General features: G+C 38.5%; 1 protein-coding gene across 2 annotated transcripts in view; it reads left to right on the top strand.

The window, feature by feature from the left end:
• The window catches only part of Slc25a21 (solute carrier family 25 (mitochondrial oxodicarboxylate carrier), member 21), a 484,839-nt gene that overhangs the window by 259,274 nt on the left and 210,467 nt on the right, over nt 1–15,098 (top strand). For both annotated transcript variants that reach the window (NM_172577.3, NM_001167976.1), the window contains one exon: nt 9,886–9,934. In NM_172577.3, coding sequence (NP_766165.2) covers nt 9,886–9,934 — 49 coding nt within the window. The remainder of the gene's footprint in view (nt 1–9,885; nt 9,935–15,098) is intronic.

Genomic DNA, 15,098 nt, shown 5'->3' with positions numbered 1-15,098 from the left:
CAGTGCCTTATAGAAAGAAAGAATTAACTGCTTAAGACTTAAAAACCAAAAAACTTTTAGTGAGATTCTGTAAACACAAGTTAGCTGACTTTTCTCTTCCTGTAAGGGTCTCACACTTTAGAAAGGAAAGGAAATTATTTGTTTTAGAAATGGGAAACTTGCTACCATTTGTGTCTCTATGTGGTCAAAATACTAGAAGCATCTTCATAATAGTGTAGCAAAGAAATTTTAGATATGATGCTTAGATTGCAGGGGTAAAAATTCATAAGAAACAAAAACTTTGATATAATATTTTTAGTGAATTATGCTAAACAAATAGTATAAATTTCAGATTGACTTTTTGGTACCTGTGAGAATGTATGCAAGCAGTGATAACAAATTATTGGAGGATTAGAAAAATCACTGTTTCTCTCTGTATAATCATTTGAAGTCTATTTGAACACAGGCTGGGTAACAGCATAGATTTTGGCAAGAATATACTAGAATTTGTTTGATAATCAGCTCTCTGGATCACATGCAAATAAAAACATTGCTTTATAACACAAATTGCCCATCTCTTTAATATAAATCCTTTTCTGGCACCAATGTCGCGCTTCCTTTGTGAGGGAAAGGGACACATGTTGACTTGAAGGCATTGGCATCAACACAAGGCCTGGTTGTAGCTCTTCTCACAATAGATGCTCCTAGATATGCATCTATCATTCTGGTTCACATCGGGGCAGAAAAGTCCCTGGAAATGGGCAGGGGTTTATAGACCTGACTGTAGGTCCCATGTTCATTCTGTAAGCGACCCTCTCCTCTATGCCTCATGGAACTGAAGCCTCTTTTGACTTCTATCTAGGTTTTGATGAACTTCGACAACTGAACATTAAAAAAGTACCACATGGACTTTCTTTTTTCTATTATATATTTCTCTTTAAAGCCAATTTTTTTTATACCTCTGGAAAGATTTCACCATCTGCCAGATAATTCACAGCTTGTTTTTTTCCTTGCATTGTACTGTATTGTGTAAAGCTCTTAGCTTTCAACAAGGGAATAACACTCCTGGGAGTGGAACCTGCATCTAATTGCACGTGGAGCTTTCTTGGAGTATTATGCAGAGTTACATTGTGGGAGAGTGGAAGGACGAAGCAAGGGGGAAGGAAGTGCAAATATCTTCTGTTAAAGAATCAATCCGTCATTTAAAACACATTGTACTGAGCTGAAATTGAGCACAAACTAATTAACCAAAAGACATAAATATTGAAAAACATAATTAGTAATAGTTTAATAATTTTCAATCTGCTTTTGCCTTAAAAGTAAGATTTGGAAAAAAAATCACTTATTTGTAAAAGTTTTCTCTCTTCCAAGTCCTAGAGGTTAATGCGTTCATACGTCTTTAACTCTGAAACACATCTCCATACGTTCTTAGGCAGGGAGATTGTCAACTGTGACAGTCTAGAGAATGCAATGTGGAAACTATTGCATTCCCTGCAATCATGTGCTGACAGCAACTGCTCAGTGTTAGGTTCTTTTAAAAAAGACAAAACACACGTTCATGTTAAACCTGTATGGTTTCACTTCACATTTTTTTTTTGAGGGGCGATATGGTTTATCCAAACACATAATCTCAAAAAATTTTTCCAACTTGCCAAATGTGTTGCCTCGTTGGCCAAGTCAGTGTGCATCATGTGCCAGTTACTATACCACAATGCTGGAGCACCTTAGCCGTTACTGGGGGGAAGCATAATATATTTGATTTCCCTTTTGCTTATAATCCAGTGGGGCTACCACATTTTCTGGGCAGGCTATCAAATAGGATGCTGTAATGATTTGCTTGACTAGTGGAGCAGATGAAAAAAAAAATACTAGTTCTGTCTGGAGCTGTTCTATTTTTGAATTGGAAATTTGCACAGCATGAAGCCATTCCCCCACAATCCTCTCTAGATGTTAAAATTGTTTAACACTTTAAGATTTAAAAGTATGACACAAAATCAGTTAAGTAAATGGCTGAACGAGCATGAATATCAGAAAACAAACGTGGGGTCTGGGATTTAATTTTAAAATAGCAAGGAAGGGATTTAGTAGATTCTTTGGCATGATAGAAGGAAAGCAGAGGTTTATGGTGGACATGGTAATGGAGGAGGGACTCCTGCTTGCTTGGTTCTCAGCACTGTTCTGAAGTTCTTTGAAATGGGGAGATATTTCCTGCTTTGTGAAATGCTAGCTACCAAGGCCCTTGGCATTAGCTCATCCTACTTAAAAAAAAAAGACATGAACTTGACATCTATTAGTAATAATTTTTCAGTTCAGCTTCTACTAATGGCACTTTATAAACAAAAAAAAAATCCCCTAATTCATCTGGAATCATAAAAGGCCCCATATAACCAAGAAAATTTGATATAAAAAGAATTAAGGTTGGCAACTTATTACCTATGATCGCTAACCTTGGTAGTCTGCTTGACCACATCTGGAACCAACTAAAACATGAGCTACTGGGCACGCCTGGGAGGAATTTTCTTGATCAGATCATTTGAAACGGAAAGACCCACTCTAAATCTCAGCCACACTTTCAGGTGACAGCCCAGATGAGTAGACATGGAAGGAAGCTTTGCTGTCCTCTCTTTCCCTGGCAAGTCGATCTCTCCTGTTTCTGTGCTATTGCTTCACCAATATAAAGCCAGCTTCTTTAAATTATAACATAGACTGACGACCAGTAGCTTCTAGGAGTCCTCCAGTCCTCCAGTCCTTCAGGACTAGGTTAAGATTACAGAGACAAGAGCATTATAGACTGAGCAACTACTAGATTGCAGGCTCTCCGATGTGAGACAGCCATAGCTGGACTGCCTGGACTGGATTCTGTAAGCCAATCTAATAAACCTCTTATATATATATATGTGTGTGTGTGTGTGTGTGTGTGTGTGTGCATACCCATCAGTTCTCTTCCCTTAAAGAACATGGACTCATATACTACCTGACTTTAAGATGTATTCCAAACCTGTAGTAACTAAAACACCATGGCATAGACATAAAAGGTGACCAATGGAATAGGCCCAGGAGCCCATAAATAACCCTTTACATTAATAATGAGATAACTTTTGACAGAGGTGCCAAGAGTGCACAATGTATGCGCCTGTTTCTCCAATAAATTGTGTTTCACTTGTAAATGGCCACACACAGAGAACAATGAAATGGGATTGGACCAGTCTTTTGCATGAAATGGTGACTGCCATCACCAGCGCTGTATGTTTAACATTGCTGGAAGACTAGATTTCAATAAGACTGCTAAGTGTGAAAGGCTATGAACCAGTAATTAACTTTAATTAATTCTTCCAGTGATTTGATATATATATATATATATATATATATATATATATATAAATCACACCAGCTCCCATACAAACACAATCACCTAAGAGTAAAAGTTACAAAGCAAGTATTATCGTAGTTTATAAAACTATCATGAATTCATGAATTATAGTGTGGTAAATTCTTAAAATACCACACTCTGCATGCCACTGGAAAGGAAAGTGGTCACAGTGCATCACTGCACAGTTCAGCATCCTCGTCAACATAGGTACAGGCATGTGCTATAGAACGGCAAATGCTCCATGTGTGTGCACATGATTTACCAAAGTATAGCAATCTAAATGCTATTTCAACGAATTTAATTCACCTGAAATTGATTTCTATTGTAATATTATATAACTGGAATATATTACCAAATTGTAAAAAACAAATAATGAAATGACCTAGTCAAAAATAAGTGGAATAAATTTGCAAAACTTTGCAATCCAAAGTATGTAAAAACATTATATCCTTAAATTCAAAATTATGACAGTAGCTCAAGGATCATTCAACATTGTTCTTTCATCAGTCGTGCTCAAGGCTTCTTTGGGGTGCTCAGTTTGTCTTCCTTGTCCCTTCATCCTACTATAAAAAGGGTCACTGAACCATGTTGTTATATAGCTCCAGAGTGAAGGTAGAGTGGGGTAGGAAGGAGTTATAGAATGACTTCCGGTCTCAGGTCTCTGTGCTTTAGTGGGAAGGAGTCATAGGATGACTTCCGGTCTCTGTGCTTCAGGCTTACCAGGGTTAACATGATGGCTCAGACCATACCATAGTCTGTCTGCTGATGCAGTGACACACTTGCTGTTACTCCCTTTCTGTGGCCAGGTTCTAAAGGGAGGGGTTAAAAGTGAGTCAACTGCTCTGGGGAGCACACATTGAAATGGTCTGGAAAGTAAGAGCAGTCCACTCCTCTCTGAAGAGTGATGACCTGGTCGAGTCATGAGATATCTATCTATCTATGGTTCTTGGCACAATAAGTGAAAACAGTAAGAATTTCTTGGTAACACACACACACACACACACACACACACACACACACACACACACACACATCTTTTTTATTGAATATCCCAAATGCAAAGAATACACAAGATTAGTTAAAATTTTTGAAGGTTTTCTTATGTTTTCTATTATCAGTCTTATAATTACTATAGCATACATCCTTGACAAGAGTCCACGATAATTTGGGGCAAAAATAAATTACTATATAATTATTATATATTTGATGCAGAACCAAAAACATAAATAACAGCACCAGTCACTGAAACATGGCTTCATGAATGTCGCCTTCCTCACTGTGATATTTCTGTGGTGACCTTTGAAGACCACCCACCCTTGGCTCTGTATCAAGATGGGCTTCAGCACCCACTACAGTATGTTTTACATACTCAGCTCTCAACAGTCACTTGCCAGTTCATTAGATACCTATTGGCTTGCACCCTGCCAACACTCACATACCAGCAGAGCATCTGTATATGTTCACTCTATTGCCATTCTCTATCCAAGTACCCAAGTACTTCATCCAATTCTGCTTTACAACTACTTCCCCATCCTTATCTGCTTATTTGTAGGAAGCTCGAACTAGTGAAATGAATACCTAATAAATAGCTGCCAGTTTACTTTATTTTGAAGACTGGCTAACATAATCACATGTGCACAGACTCCAATCAATATTGATTTACTTATTCAACAAATATTTACTGAGCTTATCGAGTGCCTGCCATTGTGCAAAGTGGCGAGGATGGGAAGATTAAGTGGCAGACGCATCGTCTACCTGCAGGTAGCCTTCAGCAAGGAGACAGAATGCAATGCTAAGCAAAGTCAGGCTACTGTTGGAGACATAGCCAAAGGCTCCATGGCAGACCTGAGTAAGTCCTCTGCAGCTCATCTTCAGTTTAAAGAAACTGGATTTTCCTTCTCTCTTTCTTTCTCTCCTTCTCTCTTTCTTTCTTTCTTCCTTCCTTTCTTTCTTTCTTTCTTTCTTTCTTTCTTTCTTTCTTTCTTTCTTTCTTTCTTTCTTTCTCTCTTTCTTTCTTTTAAAACATACAGAGGTAGACAACAGGAACTTGAAAAATGCCAGGAACAGCCTTGTATTATTTCTTTTACTGTTGGGTGCTATGCCCCTAAGTCACCTTGTACAAAATGGCTTTCTCAGCCCAAAATGTGTATTCTACAGCAGGCAGGGAGGGCGATGAGAAGAGCAGCAGAAGGGATGGAAATGGGGCTGGTGATCTCTGAGGGTGTGTGATTGATTGTCTCAGGAGATTCTCAGAAAAGATGAAAACTGGAAGAAACATTTATAGGAGGATACTAACCCTCCCTCAGTAATATTGGTTTAGGTGAAGACCAATAATTGAGCCAGTTCAAAGAACGCAACATTGTTCTAGAAATACAAATTACAGGTTCAGAGATGTGATGGTTAGTCTTGCTTGTCAACTTGGCATACCTGGAAAGATAGAATACCAACGAAGAATTGCCTCCGTCAGGTTGATCTGTGGGCATATGTGTTGGGCATTTTCTTCATTTTCTCATTCTGCTCATACATTTCAAGTTTAAATGCACGCATGAAACATTCATCAAAAAATTTACAGAGCACTTCAGAAAATATTTCTTTTCTGTGATCATAGTTAGGAGTGTGAGGAGTCCTCTGTTAAGACCAGGTCCATTCTCTCTTTGCATCTTCTGATTATCTGTGAAGTCCTGTACAGTTGTATAGAGGTAATACCTTTATAGTGAGAAGCAAGTTTAGTGGTCACAAACACACCACATTAACATTGAAATCCAATTAGAAACTTATCTATTTTCCTTGTGTCTATTCCCTTTACAAAATAGGTCAGAAAAAAACAAACAAGCTTGAACTTATTTAAAGGGAAAAACAATTCCTTTAAAAGAGTAACTTATCAGCATTTGCCCTTGAAATGGGAACTTTTACTATTTCTAAAGTTAAAGTCAGAAAAATGATTAATAACAACAACTTTACTTAGAAGTAAATCCCTCTTCCCCCAGTAATAGTATAAAAGACAGCATTGAATCTGTCATTGCCAAATTATTAGTAAACGCATAGTTCAGATTTGCTGGTCACTTTCTTCATTTTTAACTGATGGAGAAGAGCCCAGTGCAGTATGGGTAGTATCTTCTCAAGATAGGTGGACCTGGCCTATAAACATTTGCTGAGAAACCAACTGGAGCATGCTTACGCAGCATTCCTCCAAGGTCTCTGCTTTGCTTTCTTCAACTGCAGGAGTTCTTGCCTTAGCATCCTTCAAGGACAGACTGTAACCTGTAAGCTAAATAAACATCTCCTTCACCAACATTGCCTCAGTTAGTGTTCTGTCAGAGCGAACTAGAGCTAGCCATGTCCTCCACAATCCACTGGGATTCCATTTAAATCATAAAGTAGTCACATTCATTAAGGTGTTGTGAATCTGCCAAGGGGAGAACACAGTTAAAATAAAATTGAAAACAGTTAGAAAAGGCAAACTTTACATTGCTTGTTTACACTGTTTCTTATTCACAAAACATTCTTACTGACTACTGATGCATTTAATAGTAACCCTTTTTGCTTGTTGTGATAAATCATTTTAGGATTCTTACAAAAAGTGTTTGCAAATAAATATTTTAGTTTAGGTTCTTTTGCATTCCTTTTTCATTCTTTGTTTCTTTTTTCCTCCCTCCCTCCCTTCCTCCCTCCCTCCCTCCCTCCCTCCCTCCCTCCCTCCCTCCCTCCCTCCCTCCCTCCCTCCCTTCCTTCCTTCCTTTCTTCCTTCCTTCTCTCTCGCTCTTGCTCTTTCTTTCTTTTTTTCCTCTTTCTTTTCTTTTGAAAGAGTGTCACTATGTAGGCCTAGCTAGCCTAGAACTCATATGTAGACTATGTTGGCCTCAAACCCACTAAGATCCACCTCACTCTGTTTCCCGAGTGCTTGGATTAAAGGGATGGAGCACCAAGCCCGGTTACTTTTTTTAATCTTTAAGTGAACATTTAAATAACCCTGGACTTTGTTAAATAAACTGCCAACTCAGTTCTGTGCCTCCTCCTGAGTATCATTATTTGTGTCTGTTCTCTTTGCTAGGCTTAGTCCTCAATACTGAACACACAGGAGGCAACCAATATGAAATTTCTGGGTGAATACATGGAACTTTGATGAAACCTGGAGATTAGAAAATAGCTTAACTACAAAATTATAACATATAGTCTATGGGAAAGTAGAACAATTTTTCAAATAAGAAAATGGCTTTATATTTATGTAAACTTATTCCCCATGTTGTGCTATTAATTTTAATTGGTGGTTGGTGCTGTTGGTTATGTTAGTAAACATTTTGGGTGATACACCATATGGTGCTGTTTGGTATTATTGTTTCTTTCCTCTAATGTTGAGAGAGTAAGAGAGGCATTGTGTGCATGCTTTGGTAAGCAATCCTGCGTGTCTTGTTTGTAGAACCTGACTTAACTGATGACTGTGGTGGTCCTTGGCAGCCATGCTGTCTTGAAGGTTGAGTTTCCAGGGACAATTTTGTTCACTGGACTCTGGCTTTATGCTAATTAGCAAACCTCAATTTTGAAATGTATGTTAAATGGGTGTGTGTTGAATTTAAGAATAAGGGGGCACAGAGTTTTAGATCTTGAATTTATTCCAGACCATGTACTCTTTCCATTTACTGATAGGGAACCGATAACCTCATGTAAAATGACTGTTCCTTAGAGGAACCAGGGAAACAATTCTGGTTACTTCATTCTTCCAAATGAATGTAAAGTTCTAAGCAAGGATAATTGTATGGGAACATGACAAGATGCACCAGTGCTTTCTTGAGTGATTCAACTTTATTAATAAAGATAAAAGCTTGCTCCAGAGGCTTGGTTGCTGTTCCTCATAACCCAGCCAGCCCTGCTTCTTTGTGTCTTTCTCTTCTTTGGGAAACCATGTTTGTTAAAAGCCCATGATCCTAACCATTACCCACTAGGAGAACACATAGCTTCTTGCAGATGAAACTGTAGAAGAAAAGTTTTGTCTTCTGGAGAAACTACTAGTTTATAAATTATCAGCATAGTAATGTATTACCAACAGTAGTGGCTTAAGTAGTTTTACAGCTTTTAAGAGTATAAAACTAGCTGTAATATTTATAAGCATTACAGTAACAATAATCACATCAGTCAGTTCACCCGGCACATCTGTGTAATGATGACCATTTAGCATATGGTATCATGGGCATGTGCAGCTTAGTGCTGGTAAGCATCGCCAGTCTCTGTATAAGTAAAGGTTATAAATATTAAGCTCATTTTCCCAGAGGCCACATAAAATTATAGTATTTGTAGGTAGCTTCTTATACCAGGTACATTTACCACTTTTGCAAACTAAGTCAATTTGGGTTTGGCTGTGATTTAGATTCCCATCCCATATTTATACACAGGAATGTATTTATAGAGAGTTTGTTTGTATAGAAATGTAAGGATTTATCTTTATTACCAAAGATCAATTAGTTAAGAAAGTATTGGTGCAGCTGGACAACTTGTAAGATCCGCCACACATCCAGGTTTGCTTAAGAATTTACATTCATCTGGAAATAAGAATCAGTCAGAATTTCCTGACACCTCTAGGGAGGAGTCATTTAACCCGAGAGGCATTAGTTTTTTGTTTTTGTTTTTGTTTGTTTGGTTGGTTGTTGTTTTTTTTTTTTATCAGAAACTGAACCAGGAATACAGCTCAGGGTGTGAGGGCCAAAACCTGAAGAACTAGGTTGGATTACGACCAACATAGTGGAAAGAGAAAACTGGCTCTTGTAGATTGTTCCCTAACCTCCACATACACTCTATAATATCTGTGCATGTAGGTACACACACACACACACACACACACACACACACACACACACATACACACTGAACAAAAGCTTTGCAATCTGTGGCATCTTAGGAAAGTTACTTAATCTCGTATACTCCAACTTCAATCATCTTGTCTATAAAATTCTCATACACAATGTCAATGTAATATATTTCCTTTATTAAGATAATGGTATCTAATAACTGCTTTATCAAGCAAGAGTCATAGTCATCTTTATTTTGTGGATGTTAGACCCAAGCCTTATGTTGTGCCAAGTCAGTGGGAGATCTCGGACTCCTCCCCTTTCTTCCCGCTTCTCCTTAGACTTCTCTGCCCCTGTGTTGGGATACAGAATTTCTGTTTAATTATTTGTAATTTTGTGTGATTATGTGTTTTCCTCCTTTACCTGTAGCCCCACCTCCCTGCCAGAGTTAAAAGAAATACTTGGTCACATCTTTATCCCATTGAAATAAATTATTTGATAACTAGCTACTTCTAGTAGCTGTTCTGTCTAGTGTTCTAAATTCTTTTTTTTTAATGACTGAAAATAGATTCTTCTATCATACAATGCATCCCGACCACAATTTCCCCTCCCTCCCTTCCTCCCTCCCAGCTCCCCACCACCCGCCTTCGCCCTGAGATCCATTCCACCTCCACCTAAAATCTTTGTTGCAATCTTAATTTTTAGGAATCAATAGGTGTCTGTGTGTTCATTGACATTTTCTTTATTATCTTTCAGGTCTTGTAGAAATTTGCCTGATGCATCCTCTCGATGTGGTGAAAACCAGGTAAGGTTTTGCATGAACAAGTTTTATTGACCTTGGCTGATAGCCAAGCTAAGATCTGTCAGAACACTAAATGCTAGAACTTGTCCCAGGCCGGTAGCTTCTCCCTATAATGGCATCTAAATTTGCTTTTCAAAGAAAGTACCACATGACAGATAAAATGTGAACAGTGAGAAGCATCTTTGGTGAAAGGTCGTTGGGAGGTACGCAGCGCTTTCTGCTGTCACAGGCCAATGGGAAGGTATGATTTGTGATGCACTGCTACATGAAGTTAATTCATCAAATTGGTGTAAAAACTTCATGTTATCTAAAGAACCATGACAGCAGCTTTTCATTTGGCACTGTACATAATAGATTGATGTCTGATAGTCAGCATTTTTATTTCAGGTGAGCTTTGTAAATGACATCTAAAGAATTTATTCCTATAACTCTGTGCCAATGCAGAATGCTGCATTTCCATGAAAATGCTCTAGGAAGGAGAAAACCTAGTCCATTGTATTGAACCTATCTACCAGGAAGAAAAACAAAATAAAAGGCAAAACCAAAAATAACAAAACTGTAAAGTTTAATCTGACCACAGTAGAGGCAGGGATGGGGGGGGGGGCACAAAGTCTTTATTTATTTATTTATTTTGACTTGTAATATGTCATTTCCCCTTTACTTTCTCCCTCCAAACTCTTCCATATATACATTCCTCCATGTGTTTACTTTCAAATTCAGGGACTCTTTTTTCTTTTATTATTATTGGTCATCCCCCCGCCCCCGCATAATGTCACTTGTGTTTATGTTTTGAATAACCAATTGGTAAACTTTTTCCTGGGGGGAAAGGAAATTTTTATAAGTTTATAATTTTAAAATCTGACTAAATCTTTTTGAAATGACAAGATTTTAGTGTATAATAAATACTTCCCTATATTTGCATTATATAAAACCTAAGTGATATAAGCAGAGAGTGGGGGCAGGGAGAATGTAATTTTTATTGGGACACTGGCATATGTGCAGGACATGCAACAGGAGTGACAGTGTTAACTCTTAGGCAGCTAGAGCTGACACGTCTAGTCGCTGGATCCCAGAAAGCTGCCTGCAAAGATGTCTGATTGTTGCGGGGTCACATTTAGCTGTCCATGGACGTGCCTGATTGCTAACGCTAAGAACAACACCAGCTTATGTTGTAGCCTCCTAGCAAATGTTACAACACTAATTCTGTGGTTGAACAAATCATTTCTTCCTCAGTTAGGAATTACTTGGTGAGTCAGATTGGTCATTTGATGAACATTATATTTAATTTACCTAAAGATGCCTCTTAATTTAAATTTTCTTAACTTTTTTTTCTTAGATATTTTCTTTATTACATTTCAAATGTTATCCCCTTTCCTGGTTTCCCCTCCAAAACCCCACTATCCCACTTCCCCTCTCCATACTCCTCAACCCACGCACTGTTGCTTCCTGGCCCTGGCATTCCCCTATATTGAGGCACAGAACCTTCACAGGACCAATGGCCTCTCCTCCCATTGATGACTGACTAGGTCATCCTTTGCTACATATGCAGCTGGAGACACGAGTCCCACCAAGTGTTTTCTTTTGTTGTTAGTTTAGTTCCAGGGAGCTCTGGTGTTACTGGTTAGTGCATAATGTTGTTCCTCCTAGGGGGCTGCAAACCCCTTCAGCTCCTTGGGTCCTTTCTCCAGCTCCTTCATTGGGGATCCTGTTCTTAGTCCAATGGATGGCTGTGAGCTTCCACTTCTGTATTTGCCAGACACTGGCAGAGCCTCTCAGGAGACAGCTATATCAGGCTCCTGTCAGCAAGCTCTTGTTGGCATCCACAATAGTGTCTGGGTTTGGTGGTTGTATAAGGGATGGATTAATTTAATGAATGTGTATGTGTGTAAATGTGCGTGTGCTTGTCATGTGTATTCCATGGCACACTCTTTAGACACAGTTATTGGACTCAGTGAACAGCTTATGGGATTGAGTTCTCTTTCCACTCTGTCAAGTCCATAAATCAGAGTCATGTCATCAGCCCTGGTAGCAAGTGTCCTCACTCACTGAGCCATCTGGCCAGACTTTAAGAGTGGGTGATGATGAAAACAGGAGAAAGTGATTTTTACATGAAAATAATATCACAGATTAACCAAAAGCCATTTAGTTCCCATATGTTGGGAAGCTAGGAAGTTCAAGATCAAGGTTGGGACCCACTCCATTCTTACCGCAAGCCCTCTTTCCCAGTTCGAAAACATGGCACTCTCTGGCAGAGAAGCTCTGTAGTCTCTTATTTTCCTTGTGTAGTCCTTGATTCTGTCAAGGTGACTCCATGTGAACCTATCACCTCCCAGAGTCAGCGTTTAGATGTTACTACATTGGTGGTTTGAGTTTGGGCAGAGTGCAAACAATCAATAGCTTCAAGATATTAAATCAGAACAAATCACAGATTATACCCAAATGAGGGACATTGACCTCTACACCATCTCCTCTCGGGGGAGGGGGGGGCAGTTGAAAGAGAAAGCAAAACCTACTGATCTTTTCCCCTTAGATTCCTCTAACCATCTATGAGACACCAAGAAGTTACTGCTAGTTTTGCTGAGTAATAGATTTTCTTTTTTATAAAGCAGAGTTTCCTTAAGCTTAGAGAAATAAGAACAATCTAATTAATGCATGGCACTAAAATTATGATCATTCCATCATTCCCACGGTCTTCAATCATCCACTCAACAGTGAATACTCAGTATCTTACTGCAGGTTCCAGGATAAACATACTTTTAAGAATCTCCAATTCTATGAAGAGTCTCATCGACATAAACTTCGAAAGTTACCATGTTTCCTTTGGCTGGATTTGAATTATACATTGCTTGAAATACATTTACCAAGTAACTTGTGCCTTACATGTTCTTTGCTATATATCAATATTCTTATAAAAAATAACAATTATTAATTGGGATTGGTTACATTCCATTGCTTATCTTGAAGAGAGAGGGATAGCACCACCATTGCAGGTGTCCCAAAAGAGTTGAATGATAAATGACAGTTTACCTGTGTGATAGCAGAAGTTATACCGAATGAACACCCTATTTACAGCCTAAGATTAATAATATATGTAGAACTTCTTTTGCAAGTGAAATGGACTATGTGAGACTTATAGGACTTAGCCACTCAGCTAACAACATAGCCAATGGGCAGAAACAGATAAAATTGCTGGGCTCTTCACTGTTGTGGTCTGTAAGAGATGAGTTTCTTTCTTAAAGTGTTAGACATGACTTAAAGTGTTTTGGGAATTAAAAATTAGAAAGGAAAATTTGTAAAACACATGAAACTCAAGAAGAACAAAGACCAAAGTGTGGACACTTTGCCCCTTCTTAGAATTGGGAACAATATACCCATGGAAGGAGTTACAGAGACAAAGTTTGGAGCTGAGACAAAAGGATGGACCATCTAGAGACTGCCATACCTGGGGATCCATCCCATAATCAGCCTCCAAACGGTGACACCATTGCATACACTAGCAAGATTTTGCTGAAAGGACCCTGATATAACTGTCTCTTGTGAGGCTATTCTTGGGCCTAGCAAACACAGAAGTGGATGCTCACAGTCAGCTATTGGACGAACCACAGGGCCCCCAATGGAAGAGCTAGAGAAAGTACCCAAAGAAGCTAAAGGGATCTACAATCCTATAGGTGGAACAACAATATGAACTAACCAGTATCCCTGAGCTCGTGTCTGTAGCTGCATATGTATCAGAAGATGGCCTAACCGGCCATCAGTGGAAAGAGAGGCCCATTGGTCTTACAAACTTTATATGCCTCAGTACAGGGGAATGCCAGGGCTAAGAAGTGGGAGCGTGTGGGGGGGGGGGGAGAATAGGGGGAAGGGCATGGGGGACTTTTGGGATAGCATTGGAAATATAAGTAAAGAAAATACCTAATTTTAAAAAAAGGAAAGGAAAAAAAAGAAAATTGGAACACTACAAAGAAACCTCATGAATGCATGTGGTTTGTGCATGAAGTCTCTCAAAGTTATCTTTTGGAAACATTTACTGGCAGCGTTTTCAGTTAGAATGCCTTCTTAAGATTACTGTATTTCTTTTTTCTAATAGACGCACAGAGATCTAACCATGAGGTACTCTTGCTACAACAATCAGTGACTGAACCTAGGCAAACGTCCACTTTTAATCTAACCTAGGAGGTTACAGGAAGTAAAGGATTTGGAGGATTACATTATATTTTATTTTAAATTATGTGTTATTCCCTCAGGTTAAATTTAGATATAACAAGTTCTTACTTAATAAGAGTGGCAGCTTCAAAATGTGTACTTTTCATTCATTCTTTGGTGGCATTTGTATAAGGGTCTTTCACCAATTAAAAGACGTCCAAAAGGTTTATTTTAGCATGATTTTTTTCACCATAATGTGGCCACATTTCCTGATCGTGATTATATAAAAAAAATTGTTATCAACAAAAAAACAGGTGAAAATCATCATCCAGGTACTAAAATAAACAAATTAATTATACATAGAATGACTATTTATATTGGGAATTTTAAAACCATCAACTAAGATAAATCCACAACCAGATGCATGCGACATTCGGAATGTTTCAACAGGATAAAGTCTGACGTCAATCCACTAGAACCAGTTTGGACAACCTAAAGTACTCATTCTTTATAATGAGTTCTCCAGGGCAATTCATACTATAGCACAAAACAGTTTGAAATTGGAATACATTCATACCAAGTAACACAGAATTATTTACACAGAGGAAAAAATATTTTTGAATAATTGGAAAGAGGTGTTTATCATCCTCTGTTCTTCATTCAGCCAAGGAAAGGATGAGACACAGTGGAAGTCAGAAATAAAAGGTCAGATTCCGTAAAGTAAACCCTTTTATCTGACTTTCCTTGGGCACATGAGATATTACAGGCAGGAAGTAAGCCATATCCACAGGTCAAGATTAACTCAGTGCACTAATCTTCAAGCCAGGATACCTAAGGATAATGGAGAAATGCTGAGAACAATGTAGGCATGAGCACTTCTGCCCAGTGCCTGTAACAATGCAGAGGTCACTACCCATCGAGAATACACCATTACAGCGCAGCCTGCCACAACAGCCAGCGTTCAGTGGCCTCCAGTCTCACTTCCTAAGTTAGTCTCATTCACTTTTTGATTCATCAAAACAGT

This window comes from Mus musculus, chromosome 12, assembly GCF_000001635.26.
Source record: "Mus musculus strain C57BL/6J chromosome 12, GRCm38.p6 C57BL/6J".
NCBI lineage: Eukaryota > Metazoa > Chordata > Mammalia > Rodentia > Muridae > Mus > Mus musculus.
This window is presented reverse-complemented; position numbering and strand designations above follow the sequence as displayed.